Source organism: Balaenoptera physalus (genome assembly GCF_965194825.1).
Source record: "Balaenoptera physalus genome assembly, chromosome: 1".
NCBI lineage: Eukaryota > Metazoa > Chordata > Mammalia > Artiodactyla > Balaenopteridae > Balaenoptera > Balaenoptera physalus.
Genome location: NC_138882.1, coordinates 183,459,260 through 183,479,857, shown reverse-complemented (window position 1 = coordinate 183,479,857; position 20,598 = coordinate 183,459,260). Strand labels below are relative to the sequence as shown.

General features: G+C 50.4%; 1 protein-coding gene across 1 annotated transcript in view; it reads right to left on the bottom strand.

The window, feature by feature from the left end:
- Positions 1 to 5,068: 5,068 nt before the first annotated feature.
- PADI2 (peptidyl arginine deiminase 2) overlaps positions 5,069 to 20,598 on the bottom strand; it is a 46,858-nt gene continuing 31,328 nt past the window's right edge. The window contains exons 7-16 of the mRNA XM_082477609.1: positions 18,674 to 18,852; positions 16,713 to 16,816; positions 15,822 to 15,933; positions 15,176 to 15,283; positions 12,957 to 13,108; positions 10,923 to 11,067; positions 10,066 to 10,159; positions 8,289 to 8,374; positions 6,110 to 6,238; positions 5,069 to 5,439 (exon numbers count right to left, since the gene is read on the bottom strand). Of these exons, the coding sequence (XP_082333735.1) occupies positions 5,206 to 5,439; positions 6,110 to 6,238; positions 8,289 to 8,374; positions 10,066 to 10,159; positions 10,923 to 11,067; positions 12,957 to 13,108; positions 15,176 to 15,283; positions 15,822 to 15,933; positions 16,713 to 16,816; positions 18,674 to 18,852 (1,343 nt within the window). The 3' untranslated portion in view covers positions 5,069 to 5,205. The remainder of the gene's footprint in view (positions 5,440 to 6,109; positions 6,239 to 8,288; positions 8,375 to 10,065; positions 10,160 to 10,922; positions 11,068 to 12,956; positions 13,109 to 15,175; positions 15,284 to 15,821; positions 15,934 to 16,712; positions 16,817 to 18,673; positions 18,853 to 20,598) is intronic.

The following is a 20,598-nucleotide window of genomic DNA, read 5'->3' as shown; positions in this document are numbered from 1 at the left end:
TACACCAGGGCCAGGGAGGGCCGATGTCTATCTTCTGTCTCTCTCTCTGGTATTATAACAATCAACTTTTAGGAATTCCCTGGCAGTCCAGTGGATAGGACTACTCTGCACTTTCACTGCTGAGGGCGCGGGTTCGATCGCTGGTCGGGGAACTAAGATCCCGCAAGCTATGTGGTGCAGCCAAAAACAAAAACAAAAAAACCCACAATCAACTTTTGTTAGCATTGCAGTTGGCCTAGCTGGATTCTGGGGATTTAAGGAATGTACCTATTTCTATAACTGGGACTCAGCCTGGTAGAGAGGATTCTACAACTGCGCCTTCCAATATGGTAGCCGCTTGTGGCTATTGAACACTTAAAATGTGGCTAGTCTTAAGAGAGATGTGATATAAGTACAAAACATATCAGCTTTCAAAGACTTACTACCAAAAAAGAGAACGTGAACTATTTCATTAATATTTAAAAATTTTGGTTACCTGTTGAAATGATAATTTGGATATACTGCAATAAAGAAGACATTATTAAATTAACTTAACCTGTTTTTCACTTTTTAAAATGTGGCTACCAGGAAATTTAAATTACATCTGGGGCTTGCATTTTATTTCTTTTCTTTTCTTTTCTTTTCTTTTTTTTAAGGGGATGGGGAGCTCTCTGGGAACTCTTGTTTTGTTTTACAAATTTATTTATTTATTTATTTATTTATGGCTGTGTTGGGTCTTCATTGCTGCGCACGGGCTTTCTCTAGTTGCAGCGAGCAGGGACTACTCTTCATTGCGGTGTGCTGGCTTCTCATTGCGGTGGCTTCTCTTGTTGCAGTGCACGGGCTCTAGGTGTGTGGGCTTCAGTAGTTGTGGCACGTGGGCTCAGTAGTTGTGGCTCGCGGGCTCTAGAGCGCAGGCTCAGTAGTTGTGGCGCATGGGGTTTGTTGCTCCACGGCATGTGGGATCTTCCTGGACCAGGGCTTGAACCCGTGTCCCCTGCACTGGCAGGCGGGTTCTTAACCACTGTGCCACCAAGGAAGCCCCTTGCATTGTATTTCTATTGGAAGGTGCTGTTCTAGACTTCTCAGGGTGACTTTCAGCAATCCTGAGGTGAGTGAGTGGCCAAGATGTGAAAACACCAGCAGGATGGGTTTAACACACCAGCATCCCTTGGGGAGTCTCAGAAATAGGTGCGTCAGGAAAACCCCATAGAAGATTGGCTTGGGCCACATTAGTTGGGTATAAAAGGGAAGAATGACCTCAGAGGGCTGGACCCACGGGCTGAGTCCAGGAATAAGAGAACTAGTGATTTTCATTTTGCAGTGGCCTTTGAAAATGGCTGCGTCAGAACCTCTGTCCAGAAACCTAAGATGGGGCTGAGGGGTAAGAACCCCCCAGGTGCATTCCAAAGTGCTTGGAAGTGGCTTCTAGGTGTAGCAACCAACTAGGTGGTTCTATTTTAGAGCCTCGGGGGTTTGTTCACAAAGACCTTGTTAGATCGTGGCTATGTTGTATGGATTTTATACCATGGGTCAAATCATAAATACCCACGTGCAACAATTCCATATTATTATGGAATTGATATTATGATATATATTGTGATATATATTGATATATTATGAGAACATGATATTACTCAGAGCAGTGGACACAGTCGGTGCTCTGCCCAGATCCTTTTCTGGCCCATTCCCCAGCTCTTGTGACTCTGCTGCTAAAAACTACAGCTGTGGGGAATTCCCTGGTGGTCCAGTGGTTAGGACTCTGCACTATCACTGCCGCCAAGGGCGCGGGTTCAATCTTTGATCAGGGAACTAAGATCCTGCAAGCCATATGGTGTGGCAAAAACCAAAACAAAAAACAAAACTACAGGTGGATGATTGCCCGTGGGCTACGGGTGCCCCCCTGCCTGTTCGGAGAGCCAAAGTCCCCTTAGCTAATGACCGACTCGTGTAGGTACACGAAACTTGGCCTCCAGATGGAACAACTGAGCTGCCACTTATGCCCTAGAGCTCTCCTGTGACCAGGCTGAGGCTACATCTGAAATCACACTCTTGGCTTCTTCCCGTTCCTGGTCCTGTTCCCTCCACTCCCTGGTTTCTCCTGGAGGCTCTTCCTTAATAAGTCACTTGTTCCCAAATGCTCACCTCAGGGTCTGCTTTTGGGGAGCCCCACCAGAAACACTGTCAGACTTTATTGTGGGTGTTGGTCTTGACCTTGGGTGGTGGCCATTTGATACACACCTACTGAATGCGTGTGGGATTCCAAACCCTTGAGATACCCTTGCTGAGAGCCCTGACCCTGTGTGCAGAAGGGCAGGGGCTGGAGGACCAGGAGAGGGCCTGCGTATGGCCTGCCTCCTTCCAGGCCGTGGCCGTGAAGCAACCATGAACATCACACCAACAGCCACATGACTTCCCCTCTGACCGTTTATTTTCTTGCTGTTTACTCAGGTTCTTCCCCAAACATCTTTTGATCTCCAGCATGGCGTCTTGTCCAGAAAGCTGAAACTGTGCCCCACTTCTTGCCATCTTCATGATACCCCCTGCTCTCTTATACAAAATATTTCAAAATAAAGATTGAAACAGGAACTTAGCTGAGTTTTGCAACACAGAAGTGTATTCTAGGTCTACATTTATAGAAAGTGGTGGGTGGGGAAGAGTGATGAGTCCAGGGGGGACTGGGGGAGATGTCCACGCCAAGGGTAGTCACACGAGTGGGCAAGCAAGATGGGAATGAGTGAGTCCTGGGGGCTCCAGAATCATCAGAAGTTACTGACTTATTGATGGGGAGAGCCTTAGAAAAATCTAGAAACACACACTGTCTCCACCTGGGAAGCACTCACTTCCCTTTAAGGCAGACTAGAAAAAAATGAAAGAAAGCCCCAAAACCCACATTAACCAAACACACACACACACACACACACACACCCCAAAGTCTAAGTCTCCAGATAAACATCCACAAATAGGCACTTGGTGTCTTCAGCTCTGGGGTTGGAGAGATCTGGGGCTTTGGCTCCCAAAGGCAGGAGTCACTGTCCCCAAAGCAGGGGACAACAGCTTCTGAAGGCCCTGGGGTCTGATCTGTTAGGTGGTACTGGCCCAGCTGGATGGGAAGGAGGCCTGTTTAAAGAAGACCCAACTCCTGGAAGCTCTGTGTCCTGTGCATTTCCTGAATATAGCGAATAGAGCTATAGAGCACACCACTGAAAGGGCAAATGCTGGCCATTTAAGTGTGGGCATCTCAGGTTGGGAACTGACCGGCTCCATGAGGCAGGGGCCAGATGCAGTTTGCTACTAAACACTATGTCCTTGGGGCCCACCACTGTGCCTGGCACTTAGGAGGCATACAATATATGTTTGTTGAATGAGTGAATAATCCAAGAAGAAAATCCCATTCTCCAAGAATACAAATTTACAACCTTTTCATTGGTTATATATCAGTTCCTCTCTAACCCTCAAAGTGGAATTATAATTCACTTATTCTCCTGAATCAGCTGGCCTTAAAGGAATTTTTTTTAGCTGAAACTGAGTCTTTTCAGTTGGAGCCAGAGAATGAATCCGATTATGTCCAAATTAGAGGGTCTTCAGCAAATGCACTGAGAAACTTCAATGGGATAATCAATCCGTCTCTAAGGCCAGCAGCTGGCCCAAAACTGGCTGTTCAGGCTGGAGGTTAGGACAGGGTCTTTATGTGTTGGATCTGAGGTCTGGAGAGGAGGGGCAGGTCTTTAATTGTGTCCTGGGGGAAGGTCTGAGCCTGGCTGGTGGGGAGGAAGTCCTTGTCTAGCTGTCTGGAGAGACGGCATTGGAACAGGAAGTGGAGGCTGTGAGAGGAGGGAGGTCAGGGACTGGCCAGAGAATCAAGAACCCAGCAAGATAAGATGGATATGGCTCACCCTGGGGCATCTTTATACAGTGAACTCTCAGGCCACAAGGATGCTGGTGTGGGGAGAAACCCCCAAGCATCTGGGAGAGCCTGGGTCCATGAGAAAGAAGAAGCATAAGAATCTTGTAAACAGAGAAGGCTGCTCTGATAAAATCCACTTCCAGGGAAGGTTCTAAGCTCAATTACTGGCCCCTCAGGGAATCTAAGTCTAAGGAGGCTGGCCAACGGTGTCTACACTGCAGAGGGAAAGCCAAGGGGATCTGACAGAGGCTGTTAAGCAATGAATAATTGGGGGTGTCCAGGTGGCCAAGGGAGGTGAATTTCAAAGGATGATGACAGTTCAAGGTACACCTGGGGTTCCAGAATCCCTTTCCATGCCATCTACCTTGACCCACAAGGCATGGCTACAGGGACAACTGGTCATCCCAGAACCTCCTTCCCTTCTCCCCTCATTCAATTTTGGACAAGAGACTAAAGATTCTTTGGGGAAGGGTTTGGGTAAAGCGGTTTTTGTTTTGCTTTGTTTTTCACGTCAGGGCTATACAGACACTGGCCAAATGTCCAGCTTTTTTCAGGAAGGACAGCATGGAGGCTCAGGGGGTGACTTCGTGGACCCTGAGGCCCTTCGGAGGGAAGGCAAGGCGCAGATATCTCAAATCCCCTCCCACTTCCTGAAGGCCCCTCAATGGCGGCCTCCAGTGCACGTCAGGAAGGGGAATCCTCTGGGGGTGCGAAGAGTCTGGAGAACTCAGGGAAGGAGGGAGGTGCCCAGGCCCCTGTAGTGTGAACCCTGACAGTCAGATTTTCTCCTTCTCCTGATACGAGTGCCTGACTCAGCTTTGCTTGCTGAGCAGCCACTTCAAACACGGCGATCTTGAGTAAACACGTTGCCAGCCACACAACTGGGTGAAGAGCCAGGCCGCCTCCCCCCACCGAGGCTCCTTTCTTTTAGAGATCTTGATTGCTTTTGATAACTGACCATTTGGGCCACCTGCCTTTTTTCCTCTTTCCTCGCTTTAAATTCCCACTCTTATGCTTTAAATTCACCAATAAAGAGTGAGCCCTCGAAATCCTAGGCCCTCACCCTCAACTCCCATAAAAGCAGAACCCCAGTTCCGTGGGTTCTCTCTCTCTCTCCCCATGACCTCACTGTGTGGCCCCAGTTGTGCCAGGACCTGTAAGTAAAAATCAAACGAAAAGTAATAAACGTTTCCCCCCAAGTTTCCTGATAGTTATTGCTGAAGGGCATTTTGCAATCATAATAAAAACCACAAGCGTTGGTCCAGCCTCAACACTGGTTGCTGATGGGCTGTGACAGGCACACAACAGCCCCCTGCAGGTCAGGGCACCATGTGCCACCACTTGAAGGTGAAGGGCTTCCTGCGCACGTTGGTGCCGCAGTGCACCTCCCCCAGAAATTTGTGGTAGGCGGAGATGTCATCCACGAAGGTGCAGCAGAGGCCCAGGGGCTCCAGCAGGGAGCGCACATGTGTCTCCAGGCAGCACACCTCCTCAACCTGGGGCCCGAATGGCTTGGGGATGCCCAGGTCCTTGTTGAGCACAATCATGTTCACCTGCAACAGGGAGGCAGGGGCCACAGCCCCGTTTAGTGAGCACCTACTACGCCCCGCCCTGTTCTAAGCTCACTGAACCTTCCCAACAACCCTATGAAGTGGGGATTGTGATTATCCCCATTTTACAGATGAGGAACTGAGGCTCGGGGGTGCTAAGCAACTCATACATGGCAGAGCTGAGTGGAAAACCAGGCAACCCACCCCTGTATTATGTGTATGTCCATGCATGTGCATGCGGCTATATATGTACACATCAGCGTGTGCATTGCATGCATGCGTCTATGTGTGTTTTCATGTGTGTGTATGTGTGTATATATGTATCTATGTGTGTGTGTATGTGTGTTCTAACCTCCTTCTGTCACATAGAAGACTCTCCTCTATGATAACAAGAATCCCTCCTGTCTATAAAAGGCTTTTTAATTTACAAAACACTCTCCAATCTGTTAAAGGATCCCCCAGGACCCCAGGGGGCAGCTAGAATAAGGATATCACCCCAGAAGGGAATGAGGCCCAGAGAGGGCGAGTGCCTGGGGTGGGTGGGAGGCCACACAGCAAATCAGCCAGGACTGGGACCCGGGCCTCCTGATTGGACAGCCTCAGCCGAGGGGTCCCTCTGGATCTGGCTGCCCCTGACTGGCCTGGATGAGGTTTGGGGTCCAGAGCGCCTCACCATGTTTGGGAAGAAGGCTCTGGCCTGGCGGCTCTCGTCCATCTTGAAGAGGGCAGGCAGGTCGATGATGTCCTGCTCCGTCAGCCCCAGCTCCTTCTTGAGGATGTCGCGGTTCCAGTCCAAGCAGCGCTGGGCGACGGGGAAGAAGGGAGGGCAGGCGAGTGAGGGGACACCCCTGCCATCTTTGTCAACCTCACCCCTGCCTGCAGGGGACCCGGCACTCCAGGGAGAGTGTCAACCTCACCCCGGCACTCCAGCACGCGCCGTCCTCTCTGGCGCCCCTCCCACCAGTAATGGTAGTAATAAAGAGAACGAGAGAGAAGATTACAGAAATAATACTAGAAAACCACAGAAATAACACTAGTGAGGGCTCATTTACTGAGCACCACCTACTACAAGCCAGACCCTGTGCTAAGTGCTTGCTATGCAGTATCTCATTGAATCTTTAGGCTGTCCCGTGTGGTGAGAATAACAGTGACAATGATTTTGATTAATAATAATTAAAACTAATATGTACAAGAACCCTAAGTGTACTGTTCTAAGTGCTTTACATACATTACTTATTCAAGCCTCAACCTCATGAGGTAGACACTATTATTAGCCCCTTATTAGAGACTCTACCCAAAATGTAGAGTCCTTAGTGAGTTGCCCAAGGTCCAACTGCCAAAACGAGGGGACATGATTTGACCTGAGATCTACCCGATGACAAAAAAGGTCCACGGAGGGGAGTTACAAAAAAGTCAACTTTCAAATAGCCAGTGAGGCATTATGTGAACTTTGGGAAACTCTGCAGTTGCTTCTACAGCATCCACTCCACTCCTCCCCCTGAAATGTAGCAGCCAGTTATTGGGTTGGGTTGACTACACCTTGCCCTCCTGGTGACAGCTAATTAGTGGACCCTTGCCCCTGCCTCTTTGCTCCAGTGATTGGTTCAAGGATGGGCAATAAACCAGGATTAAGGGAATCAGTATATGGAATTCCCCTGGCTACAATAATTGGTTCAGGTTGGCACAATCAGAGTGAAATGCAAAGCTTTTGTTTAATTGTTGGGGGCACAGACCTCCCTCTTTGTGGATGGTGTGCTGGATGGATGTGAGACCGTGAACTGTTGCAGCTATACTCCTGTCATGAGGGCACCTGTAGAGCCCAAGAAGTGCAGAGAAATGGAGCTGGAGCCCTGATCAACCTGTGCCTGAAATCCATACCACTGCTGGACTTTCTACTCATATGAGTCAATTAAGCCATTTAAAAAAATCAGTTTGAGTTTTTAAATTTAAACTTGATACTCTAAATATGCCCATGCAGGGCTTCCTCGGTGGCACAGTGGTTGAGAATCTGCCTGCCAATTCAGGGGACATGGGTTCGAGCCCTGGTCCAGGAAGATCCCCCATGCCACGGAGCAACTAAGCCCGTGCGCCACAACTACTGAGCCTGAGTGCCACAACTACTGAAGCCCGTGCACCTAGAGCCCGTGCTCTGCAACAAGAGAAGCCACTGCAGTGAGAAGCCCACGCACCACGACGAAGAGTAGCCCCCGCTCGCCGCAGCTAGAGAAACCCCGCGTGCTGCAACAAAGATCCAAAGCAGCTAAATAAATAAATAAATAAATAAATAAATAAATAAATAAATAAATATACCCATGCAAATAAAGAGAGATCTAATTCAACTAAATATGACCCTTTTGACTGGTATCTACCTCTGGATACAATCTTTGAGATTTAGGGACTCAAAAGGTGGGATCCATCCATAGATAGAAAACTTCAGGTATCTCTGATCCCCTAAAACAAATAAAAATTCATGGCATGTGTTTACATATGAAATTTTCTGGAGAGCAGGTCTGTAGTTTTCATCATATTTTAATGAGTGTGGGTCTCCCCCCAATGCTGTGGGCTCTAGCCTTACAGAGCCCTTGGTTCTTTAGTACTGCCTGATAAACCTTCCTTCCCAGGTCTCCTGTCTGCTTCTAGCCTCCACTGACCTGCACATCCCAGCTTTGTCACCCCATTCAGCCACCAGTTTAGAGGCGTAAACCAGGAAGGCTGGACCGAATGCTTGTTGAGGCCCTTCCCTCTGTCATGTGCCCTGAATCCTTGGCCATTCCCTATGGAAGCCCCAAGGATGTGACAGGTGCCATTGGTCATAGCCGTGTCCCTCCCACGGGCCCCTGCCCCACCCTCACCTGGAAGTACTGGTTCTCCTGCACGAGGCTCTCATTGGACAGAATCTTGTTGATGGTGATTCGCTTGCTGCTCATCCCGCCCAAGCCTGTGGGGGTCAGAGGACAGGGGACAGTCTAGCTTTAGGTGTCCAGCCGGGGCGCTCCCCTTTGCCGAGGCCCCCAGCTTCTGGGCTAACTCTTAGGATGAGGGAGAGGGGCTGGGACAGGCTGGGGCACAGGAGGGCAACCCCTGGGGTAACTCCTTTCCCCAGGGTTGGCCATGTCACCTGGGCCAGGGAAGGGGTGGCAGCTGTCTTGTTCTCTCTCTGGCCAGAGGGTAGGGTGGCACAAGAAGCCTGCTTCTAAGGATGAGCAGCAGACCAGAGGGAGTGTGGCAGAAGCAGGATGCCAAGGGGTGTCACCCTTCCTGTTTTCCATACCTGCCTCATGCTTGGCCCTTGTCCTGGTCTATGCCTGCATCTGCCTCCTATTCCATCATGATGGCCCACGTGGCTTCTGGCTTGATTAGTGATACCTAATGCTCATGGAGCGCCTGCTATGTGGCAGGTAGTCTTCTAGATATTTACATGGATTAACTCAATAATCCTCCCCACATTTCTATAAGGTAGCTTCCAGCATTAAAGATGAAGAAATGGAGGCACAGAGAAGTTACATGACTCGTCCAAGGTCTTACAGCTAGTGGCAGAGCCCGTAAGCAGACCAGGCAGTCTGATTCCAGAGCCTAAGCTATTAACTCTTTTTTTCCCTGCCTGATGCTGGTCCACTGTGTTTCCTGGTCTTGTAGCTTGTTAGTGGCAAAGAGATCGGTGCTGTTGCACCCTGTACCTGAGCTGTCTCCACACCACCCCTTGGACCTATTTGTACAAAGATAATAGTTCCTATATCCTTATGGGTAGCTTTGAGGGGTTAATATAGAAAGAAGCCTCCAGAAAGTCAAGACTCATGCCTGCCAATCTAAAAAAAAATTTCCTATCAGTAGGAATTAAAAAATGACAGTGGTCTTAAGTTGGTCTTGTCCATCCCAGACACCAGTCACTATCAGGAATACTGCCTTTAGACATGGAGGGTGGTAATATATGTAAGTATCAACCAGCCTTAGGGATGCAGACTTCTGGGAGCAGGTGGATTAGAGGTGCCAACCTGAAAAGTGTCAAAAGGGAATGTAGGAAGAACACATAAGAAATTGTCATGGCCTCTCTAACCTGGCTCACTGTCTGCACCTGATCAGCTTTGTCTCTTTCCATGATTAATTTAAGAGCAAAGCTCATCCCAGTCTGTCTATCCCAGTTATGTGGATGTCTAAATTAAGCAGATGATTTCTCACTCCGGGACTGACGGTGATGATGTCTGACTGTACGTCACGTCTGTCGACTCCCACTTTTCTTCCTACCCCTCAAGTGCATTATGTATATTCTTCTCTATCTCCCTTCCGAAAACACAAGATCCTTGAACACAGATTGCGCGTCAATTTTGAACCATTTAACTCTCCTTGGGGTCTGGTGCCATTTGAAGTATACACTAGGTCCCAAAGAAGCACTACGCACTGTTGATGATCATAAGGGGCAGTGGGCAGCTCGATGGCCCCGTGGGCCACAGCGAGGGTCACAGAGTCCAGGGCTGCTTCCCAACACGGTGACCTCACAGCCCTGGAGCAGGCCGGATGTCCAGGAAGTGGAGCTGGGTGTTCAGGGACAAGGCACTCATCTGCCCTGTCCTCCCAAGGGTCCCTCTGGGGGCTCAGCTCCCTGCTCCCTGCAAAGGCCCTGCGGGCACTCACCTTTGAACATGATGGCCTCCCCATGGCCCTCCTTCTGCTTCTCTCGGAAGAGCTTGTAGCAGGCCGAGGTGCTGGCCATGAGCATCCGGAAATTCTGTGAGAGACCATCCAGAGGGCCAGTGTCAGCAGAGAGGAGGTGGCCAAGAAACGTGAAGAAGCCCCCACTCTCAGGACCCGGGGTCCCACCTGCATATTGTCTCAAGCCACTCCCTGCCGAGCAAAGGCCACCTGGCAGGGTTTTCTCTATTTCAGAGGACTATTTCTCACCCTTCCTGCTATAGAAATTCCTCCACCTCAGCAACGCCATCGAGTCAAAACTCAGAGTCAAAGGTGACCTTGGACCGAGAGGAAGAGCTTCTCCAAGTGGCCAAGAGGCCAGGCCATTTGCACCAAATTTCCAGGGTTTGAAGTTGCAGCCATTTCTTTTCACTTCTTGGGAAATGAAAGAACCTCTTTCCAGAGCCCCAAGCCCATACACCATTGCTCTCTAGAACATTATGGCCAGTACAGTAGCCACTAGCCCTGTGGGATTATTGGACACTTGACTTGTGGCTGGTCTGAGTTGAGATGTGCTAAGAGTAAAATACACACCAGATTCTGAACACTTAGTATAAAAAAAGAATGTAAAATCTCTCATGAATAATTTTTATAATGACTACATGTTGAGGTGCTAATATTTTGGATTTATTGGGTTAAACATTTACCTGCCACAGCAACAACGTACAAACCAGCTTCAGCCTACTTCCTTCTTCCTCTCTGCGGTCTGCTTCCTCTAGATACCCCTCTCTGTTGACAAGAGCTGGTAGTACAGGGGTTCTGCACTATCCTATTCACTCCAGCCTCAGGGGCCAGCTCACCTTTGTGCCTGGGATGGGGACGAATGTCATGAACTCATCTACATGGCCCACGGTCAGCCAGTCCGAGTAGAGCTCCACAGGTGCCTGCACCTGCTGGGCCTGCAGGAAGTCCCTCACCACCTTGGTCATCCTCCGACCACCAGACCTAGGGTGGGGTTGGGGAGGAGACAGTTCTTCAGAAGGTTGCCCACTGTGCCTGTCTCACCAGAGGGTCTGCAGGAGGAGTTCAGCGTTTAGAATCTAGCCTGGACCCAGAATAGCATTGGAGGAAAAGTCATGGGAAGGAGCCTGAGTTGCAGAGACCCTGGCACAGGCAGAAAGGTGTTTGAGCCCAAGGGGAAAAATGAGGAGTTAGCTGTAGCCATGGTCTGTGTGAAGAGCATAGCGCCCAGCCTTTGGCCGCTGAGGGTGTCAGTAGGTGTAAGAAGCCAGCTTCTGTGCTCAGGGATCCCTCATGGACTGCTGGAGGGGGCTAGGACACAGGCATGATTCCAAAATCTTCCCTAGCCTATGTACCTCTTCGCTGTTAACTTCTCAACTTCAATCATTTCAAGTGACACCTCTTCCAGGAAGCCCTTCCTGACTTCCACACTCCCAGACTCCCTGAGGTCTTCAATCTCCCCATTACCCTTATAATATAACCCAAAAACCTCACAGTGGCCAACAAATGCCTCACTGATCTGGCCCCTGCCTGTCCCTCCTACCTCATCTTCCTCCCTTCCTCCTTGTTCTGTTTGCTCTAGCCACATGCTAAACTTGTTACCAAGGTTTTGTCCTTTCTATTCTTTCTATCTGGAATGCTCCCTCCCTTTGATCTTCCCATGGCTGCTTCCTTCTCATCATCTGAGCCTCAATTCCAAAGTCACTTCCTCAAAAACACAAAAGCCAAAGTGCCCCTGCCCCATCACTCTTTATCATGTACCCTATTTTATATTCTTCATTGCACCTATTAGCACTCAGAAGTATCTTATTTATTTGCTGGCTTCCATGTTTATTGTCTATACTGCCTCCACCCCTAATGGAAAACTTCCCGAGAGCTGGGACTTTGTCTGTTTTGCTCAATGCTGTCTCCCCGCAGCCCAGAACAATAACTGGCACAGAGAAGACTCTCAATAGATATTTGTCTCTAAGAAGACCCCCCGTGAACTCCCCTAAGGGGGTTAGGGACCCCTCCTTGGGCTTCCCTGACTCTGTATCATTCTATCACTGTACACACCCTCTGTTTCATGTCTGTGATCTCCATCATCTCCTGGAAGGTGTGGGCTGGGCTTCATGTTTGGAACCTCATGTCTGACATAGGGCTTGGTGCTTGGCTGGTGCCTGGGAAATACCTGCTGAATGGATGAGTGACTGTTGAGTGGAGGGAGAAGGAGGGCAGGGTGAGCAAATGGTCACTGTCTGTGTCAGTGGCCTCCCACTGAAGGTAGAGAATCCCATGTGGCTTATAGGGACTTGGTGCCCAAATCCTGGCTGGTCCCATATGTGCAGGTTCCTGGCAGCCCTTTTGTGAAGTGAGGACCCACAGTACTCACTCTCTCCCCAGCAACCGCTCTAAGGAAGAATCTGCCTTCTCATCGACTGGTGGGTGACCTGGGGAGGTAGTGAAGGTGTTGTTGACAGGCCAGGGAGCCAGGGACTCAGGCTTTGGGGCAGAGCCATGTCTTCTCATGTGTCTTTTGTGAATGGGCACCCCCGAGGATTTGTTGGTGTGCTCCCACTGACCCTCTTTCGGTACTCCTTCTCTGAACTCCTTCATCCCTTCCCCACTTTCTTTATAATCTCGTTATATTCCCTCCCATTTTGGGAAGAGGGTTATTTATTTAGTTTTGTATTAGATCCTAATTCATACTAAGATGCAAAGGCTAACTTGGTTTTCTTTCCAAGAGTGTCTGTATCTTGTCAGAGAGTCATGGGAGAGGTTAATTCTCCCAGCCAATCACTCCATGTATGAGCAACCCAGTCTGCTCCTAAAGGGAAACAATAACTCTCCCTGCCCCCTGCCAGTGCCCACAGGCCCACCCTGGCTTCTCTTACAGAGGAAAGCTGCTCCCGATGAGGATCCGGCCCAGGGGGTATGTCTTGCCATTCACGGTCACTGGTGGACTGACCTCTAGGTTCCCAAAGGAATCAAGGCTGGTGACAGGCTCAAAGAGGGGCTCCCGGGTCACGTAGCCAAAATCTGGGCCCTGGGCAAGAGACACCCGTCATTAGTCTCTTGCGGCCAGGAGCCCTTAGCCCCAACCCAGCCACCCTCTGATGACCACTTTTCACTACCTCTGGTCTGGCCTTGTGGGCACTTAGCTTCTAGGGGGGGTCACCCATGCTCTTCTGATTCCCACTGATGAGCAGGACCCTGGCATGCGGAGGCTGAGTTTGTGAGCATGTCAGTATGAGCGTGAGAATGAATGTGAATATATGAGTGCCTGTGTGTGTGTGTACATCTGGGTCTCTGGGTGTGTCTCTATTTCTTAAACACGGAGACATATTGGTGATTTCTGGATTGGTCCTCATTTTGTGCTATTGACATCCCCACTCATCTCTTAATGTGAGCAAGAAATGGACCTTTGCTGTTGTCAGCTATTGAGATATGGGGGCTGTTTGTTACTGCAGTCTTACCAAGTGAAAGCTGACCAATACATGCAGGAATAGCAGATATGTAACATATATACCATCCCAACCCATTCCCAACTAACCATATTTATTCACGGAGTCCAGATATAGCCTCAGAATCCTTCTTAGCACAGAGTTCCAACAGACTACAGTTACATGATATAACCCCAGTGATGCCCCCTGAATTTTAAGTTTCCTTTCATGATTTTTTGGTAAAAAAGTAGGGATCTTGCTTGGGAGCTTGCACTGTGGCTGGAACTAAGCTTGTCTGACAAAAATCCTTGCTAATAAAAACCAAAGAGTGAGAAGATGTGGCTTATCCTGGCCCAGCTTAGAGGCTCAAGGGACAGCTGTGCCCAGTAGGGTGAATGGCTGCAGCTTAGTGCTTTCTCGCCTGCGAGCCCCAGATGGCAAGGTGAGACTCGCCAGAGGCTGGGGCAGCTGGGGCTTTACAGCCTCACATGGGCAGGCAGGCATGCAGCACAAAGCTGGGCTTGGCCCAGGCCTCCAGGAACAACGCAGTCCGGGGGCCTTGGTACCAGGCCAGCCTGGAACATTGAAGGCAGGTGGTGACCCGGGAAGAAAGAGTAAGAGTAGGATCTGAGAGGCCTTGGTTCTCCTGCCTGCTGGCTGGTTTGACTACCCCTCATGTTGGAGAAAGTGGACAGTCCTCACCGAGGACAGTGTCCAGGGCTGTGGAATGAGAAACAGAACAGCAGCTAATAATAGTCATTGTATCAGGAGCAGCACGGATGCCTTATATAATGCTTTCAATCTTCGCAATAAGCCTGTGAGATAGATACTCTTTCTATCCCCATTTTACAGATGAGCAAACTGAGGCTTGAGGAGGTTAAGGTGCTTGCCCAAGGTCACATTGCTGCCAAGGGGTGGAACTGGGACTCAAGGCCAGATCTGTCTGGCATTCCAGGGCTTTGTGCTCACACCACTGGCTCTGCCATCTCCCTGTGATGAAGGGACTAGGTTAGTGACTGTTCTCAAGAAGCAGGTGCGGACCTGGCAAAGGGTTCCCTCTGAGCAGCCCTGATGTCTCATGGGAGGCTGCCCTGTGTGTGACCTTGGCAAAGCCACCTGATCTACCCAGTCTCTGTTTCGTGTTCTGTTCAAGCTTCCCCCTGCCTGTTCAGGGCGGAAGGTGAGGACAGAGACGACTGATTTTGGTTCTGTCCTCATTCACTTGGTTGTTGATGGCATAAAAGGAGAGTGGTAATGACCTCTAGAATCGGGAGTGGGGGTCAGATTGCTTTTTTAAAAACTCATGAACTGAAAAAAGTCACAGCTTTAATGAGCTTTGAAGTTGGAACCATGCTTTTTGACAATTGCTTAACTATAATATTCCTCTTTGAAACTTACTTTGCTGTAAGTTGGAGGTGGGGCAGTGGCAGGAGTTTACCATGAGAGAACTCTCCATGTTTTGGAAAAGCATCAGTTATCAGAGCAGGAAAGGATGTTAGAGATTACTATCCCAACTGACCCATTTTGCAGATGAGAAGATAGAGGCAACAGACTAATTTGCAGTAAACTGATTTGCCAGGGGTGCCCAAGGCCTCCCGACCACTCTGTCCTGTAAGAGTCCCCAGGATTGTGCCCTCCCCCATCCCCCAAGGTGGTCCTCAGCATCTCACCAGGAGCTGCTTCACTGGGAAATCCTTCAGGCTTCCGTCTCTGGGGGAGTCCAGAACCACAGGGAAGCCTTTGTGGGGGGCCTCGATGTAGCCAAACTCAATTTCATCCTGTGGGGACACGGGGAAGAGCCATCAGACGAGCCTAGGGGGCCACCAGTGAATACTAGCCAGCCTCCCCAATTCTCCTCTCAAGCACATGATGGCAGTGGTTTCTTATATATCCCTCCTTAAATAGTCTCTGCACATCCCCAGCATGTTTGTACTCACACTGACCCCATTTTAAAAAACATAACTGGTAACATCTGTATACATTTTCCTGCAAGTAACACCTTAACTGGAAGTGCATTGTTTATTTATAGATTGGCTTCTTTTTAGCTGATGTATAGTACTCCACAGAAAGGTTGTCCAATCATATGGTCACACCGTTGCCCCATGGATGGACATTTAGGTTGTTTTGCAGTCTTCTGCTACCCTAAGAAGCTGCAGTGAATTACCTTGTACATTTCTGTCCCTGTGCACACGTGCACGTGTGATCTGAGGACAGAACTCGCATACGTGGAGCAGCTGGGCGCCAGGGCATTGACATTAAGCTGCCTCTTCTTGCCTGAGCCCTGGACCATGTCCTTCCCAGCTTAGGGTTCCTTACCTGGATCCAGCGATCTCCCCGGTTCATGTACTGGAAGCAGACCTTCAGTTCACAGTTGCTTTTCTCAACCAGGTTCTTCACCTCTTTCAGAAACAGGTAGTTGTCCTTCATGCTGAGAAGTGTAGGAAGAGGGGGAGGCCAAGAGGGAGGGTGAGGAGGGATGAGGGCCAGCCCACTGAGGTGGCAACAGCAGTTGGCATCTCTGGGCTGTGCTGGGCAGATGAGGCCACATCTGTGTTCAAAGGCACCTTTGCAAAGGCCACTGGAGTCAAGGGCCAAGCAAACTCATCCCCTCATGCAGTGTTTACCAAAGTCATGAACAAACAAAACGAGGAGGGGAATTCTCACCCTCACCTGCCCCAAAGCCTTACATCTCTGACTCCCCAGATTTCCAAGGAAGAGCTATGCCTAGCATGGAGGCAGGGAATGGGTCCAGGACAGCAGGGGTGTGTGGCCAGGTGGTGTGGCCAGTATCACCTGTGGGCACTTCTTTCCCCTGCTTCTCATTTCGCTGTAGCTGTCTAGCACACAATAGATGCTCAGTTAAAGAACTGCTGGATGAATAAGATGAGTTGAATATTCATTGTAGAGAAAGGGTCCTGACTGCATGGTATGGGCCAAGAAGACATGGGAAAGAAATGCTAGCTATTATTTTCAGAGCACAAAAACTCTGTGCCAGGACCTTGGATGAATACTTCACCTGCTTCATCTCACTTAATCATCACAGTGACTCTGTGATGTGAGCGTCTCAGAGAAACAGAGGCTCAGAGAGGCCAAGTGAGTTGCTCAAGGTCACACAGCTGGTAAGTAACAGAACATGATCTGAACTCAGGTCTGTCTGCCCCTGAAGCCCCAGCTTTAGCCACTCTCTGCGCTGTGCCTACCGCTTACCAGCACACAAACACCGACAAGGGAGGCAGGACGTTGGGGGTCATGATCCACGGAGCAATCCGGAATGTCGCGGTGTCCGTGAAGATGGGTGTCAGGGGGATCTCCTGGGCGTGGGAGAGAAGAGGAGGGGATCAAAGAGTCTTGTCAGGGTGCTTTTCACTCCTGCCTAACAAAGTGGGTGAAACCGATAACAGTAGTACCTCTGGGAGCACTTACGGTGTGCCAGGTCCTATTTTTACATGTGAGATTTCATTTCTGCCTTACAATAACCCCAGAGGGTAGATAGTATTATAATCCTTGTTTTACAGATGGGGAAACCAAGCCACATAGCTGCTCAAGGTCACATGGTTAGTAAGTGGTAGAGCCTGTATATAAGCCCAGGCAGTCTGGCTGCTGAGCCCATACTCTCAACCACTGTCTGATCTCGCTGCATCAAAGTTCTCTTCCTGAAATCAGCTCACACGATGGCTGAGCCAGCCCCGGCCTTCCTCTATTTTTGCTCTGGGCACCTTGCCCTTTTCTATGTGTGAGTGTTATAAAGTTCTTGGGGAAAATTTTGATATGTCCACATTGTTCTTTAAGGAAAGGTTCGGGCAGCTTGCCTGCAACTTGAAGGAAGATGAGATATGATTCCTTTGCATGGCTGGCTTTGGAAAGCTACAGGAAACCGGCCACTGCCCTTGGTGGGGAGGATGGAGGTGGCCTTTCCTGCATGGGTCTGCCTTTTTAAAAAAAATATTTATATATTTAATTTATTTATTTTTGGCCACACTGCACGGCATGCAGGATCTCAGTTCCCTGACCAGGGATCGAACCTGTGCCCCCTGCAGTGGAAGCGCAGAGTCTTAACCACTGGACCTCCAGGGAAGTCCCCCGGGGTCTGCCTTTTGAGTGTCCACTGGAGGGGGCCAATCTGAGAGACCCTGATGGCCAGGTTGCTCCAGGCACTGGGGGAGCAGGCGAAGCCCTCTCCCCACCCCCTCCTGTTAGCTCTGCTTTTCCTGCCTTTCCCTTTTCCCAGCGACTTGAGGCTGCTTTGTGAATGAGATCTCACAAGCTTGTATGCTCACAGCCACCCTGGGAAGCAGCAGTATTTGTCATTTCTGTTTTCCAGATGGGGCAACTAAGGCACAGGGAGTAAATTCACTTGCCCAATGTCTCATGGGCTCAAACCTGGGCCATCTGACTCCAGAGCCCCTTCTCATAAATCTAAGAGAGACCTAGCTTCACCCTTGGCAGAGCCCACGGCCTCCTGCCTCAAAGCGGTCCGGGGATGGAACTGGGGAGCAAACCTTGTGTCTGAGAGGGCAGCCAGGTCCCTCGCTATATCTGAACAAAGCGGGGTGGGCCTGAGGGGCAGGGGTCTGGGGCTGCAGTTTTTGATGAGAGGTCCTTGTGGGCAGGACACATCCTAGGCTGGGGGGTTGGGGGGCTTCTCCTCGGGAGGGGAAGGTGCTCTCCTCGTCCAGTTTCCCAAAACCAAGTGCAAAGGTGGGTGAGATGTCTGGCCACAGGGAGGGGACATGGCCTGCGACTGGGATTTGGGGTTCGGCCTGTGGTCAGAGTTGGTAGAACCCACAGCTAGGGTGTGGGACCAGGCAGGGAGGAAAGAACAGGGCACATGTGTGTGGCCTACTTTGCTTCTTGTGCTAACCATTGGCACTCTGTGCCTCAGAACTAGGCCCGCCCTCTGCAGGGAGGAGGACAGACCAGGGACAGGCATGAGGTAAGAAAAAATGACCTGGAGGGAATCCGGGGGAGTAGGTACAGTAAGGAGGATCCCCAGAGCATAGCTCAGAGGATGCTGGCAGACACATGTGGACGGTGGGGCCTGGACCCCCTCCCCTTGGAGCTTTGAGGGGAGTAGAGCATCCTGGGGACCCCCCTGGGAGTGGCCCTCTAGAAGGAGCCCCACCTGGCCCGCAGCGCAGCCCCTCCTGGTAGAGGCCCGGAGCCCTCACCTCGGCCATATACTCCAGCAGGCTGACGTGGATGGAGACCAGGCCCGAGAAGCCCTCGTCGGGAAAACGTAGGCCTTCCACGAAGAACAGCAGCTCGGCAGAGCCACCCGTGTACTTGACCACGTGGTAGAGCTTCTGGCGGCCCAGGATGTGGATATAACGCTGGCCGAAAAACGGGTCTGGAGGGAGAAGGACCAAGGTCAGGCCCCACCCACAACCGTCCGTGGGGCGGGGTCACTGATGGGGGACGCGATGGCAGAGTAACCTGTCCTCTAGACACAGAGAGAAAAGCACAAGCAGAAAATGCCACCAGAAGGGCCGTGGCCTGGTCATCTTCCCAGCACTGTAGGGCCCTAGCCATGTGGCACTCAAGCAGACACCCTTCCTGGCTTCTGGCTTCCTTGCCTATAAAGTGAGCTAACTCTCCCAGGAAGGGGACATGAGATGATAGCAGCTGAGGACCGGGAAGCCAGTGGTGTCAAGGAAGGGAATTATTGTTCCCATTTTACAGAGGAGGAAACAGTCCCAGAAATAAGAAATGGCTTGTCCGGAGTCACATAGCCAGCAAGTGGCTGAGCCGGGACTCAAATCCCTGTCTAGTTGTGAACCCCGACCTCTCCTCTCCTTTATATAAATAAAACACCAAAGTGCCCATTTGTGCCCCAAATTCTCCTCCATATAATGCAAACCACATTGGCGCGTGGGCCTCTGGCTGCACGTTTTTGTGGCTGGTTTCTCCCGCGCTCCTGCCCCACTGAAACCACCCAGCTCTTCACAGCGCTGTTCCCTCTGCTTGGAAGAGTCATCTCCCTCCTTCTTTCAGGCCTTGATTTCTGTCACTTCTGGGAATCGTAGCCAGATCCCCCAGAGACCAAGCCAGGGGCTCTGTCTGGAGTTTCCGCAGCCCCCGTCCTTCCCCATCACAGCCTTTAAGTGGACATGATCTCAGTGTTTAGTTGTTGGCTCTGAGAGACTGTCACCTGCATGGGGGCTGAGACAGGCCCAGTCCAGGGCAGGTTGTATTTAATAAATATCTACTGAATGAACCAATGGCTCCCACACCACTCCCCAAGGGAGAATTTTCAGGCCAATTTGGAGCACATGTATTGAATTACTACTCTGTGACCACATGGGCAAGGACCTCTGGGGGACACAGAGACGGGCAAGATGCAGCCCCTCTGTCTAGGAGCAGTGCTCAGCTTATGATAAGATGGCGCAGATGTGGGAAGCGTCATAGTAGAGCTACGGGGTGAGAGAGCCTGTGGGGTTACTGGGGTGAGGAGGGCAGGGAAAGGAAGGCGGGGTGGGAGGCGTTTGAGCAGAGAAAGGCAGCCTTTGAGATGCCCCTGGGGGCGGCAGAGGTGGGGTGCAGTGAGGAGAGGAGATACTTGCATTGCCCAAGGCATGGAGGTAGGACCCTATGCAGTTCCAGAAGGAGTTTCTTTATGCCCTGCAGAGCTGGAAGGGCAGAATCAGGCTCAGCTTAGTACTGTTGTCAACAACAATGGGTATGATTATTGACCAGTCACCTGAGGGCTAGAGCATGTAACTAGAACAGTCCTGGCATGAATAGGGTGCTTGATTAAAACTTGCAAAATGAATGGAGGAACCAGCAAAGCCCAGGCTCAGGATGGTTCCTCATGTAGGACAATGTGCTCAACTAGACCCTCGTTATACATCTCATTAAGGGTGGGTTACCTTAGTGGTTATGACTTCCAGAGTCAGAGAGATGCAGGTTCATGTACCTCTCTGGCTTACAAGCTGCAAAACCTCAGGGAATTCACTTAACCTCCCTGAGCCTCAGTTTACTCATCTGTTAAATGGGGGATAATAACACTTATGCCACAGGGTCCTTGCAAGATGAAATGGCAGCATCAGGGATTGAGGTAAGCTGGGTAACCGAGGGTAACCATGGGTAACACGGC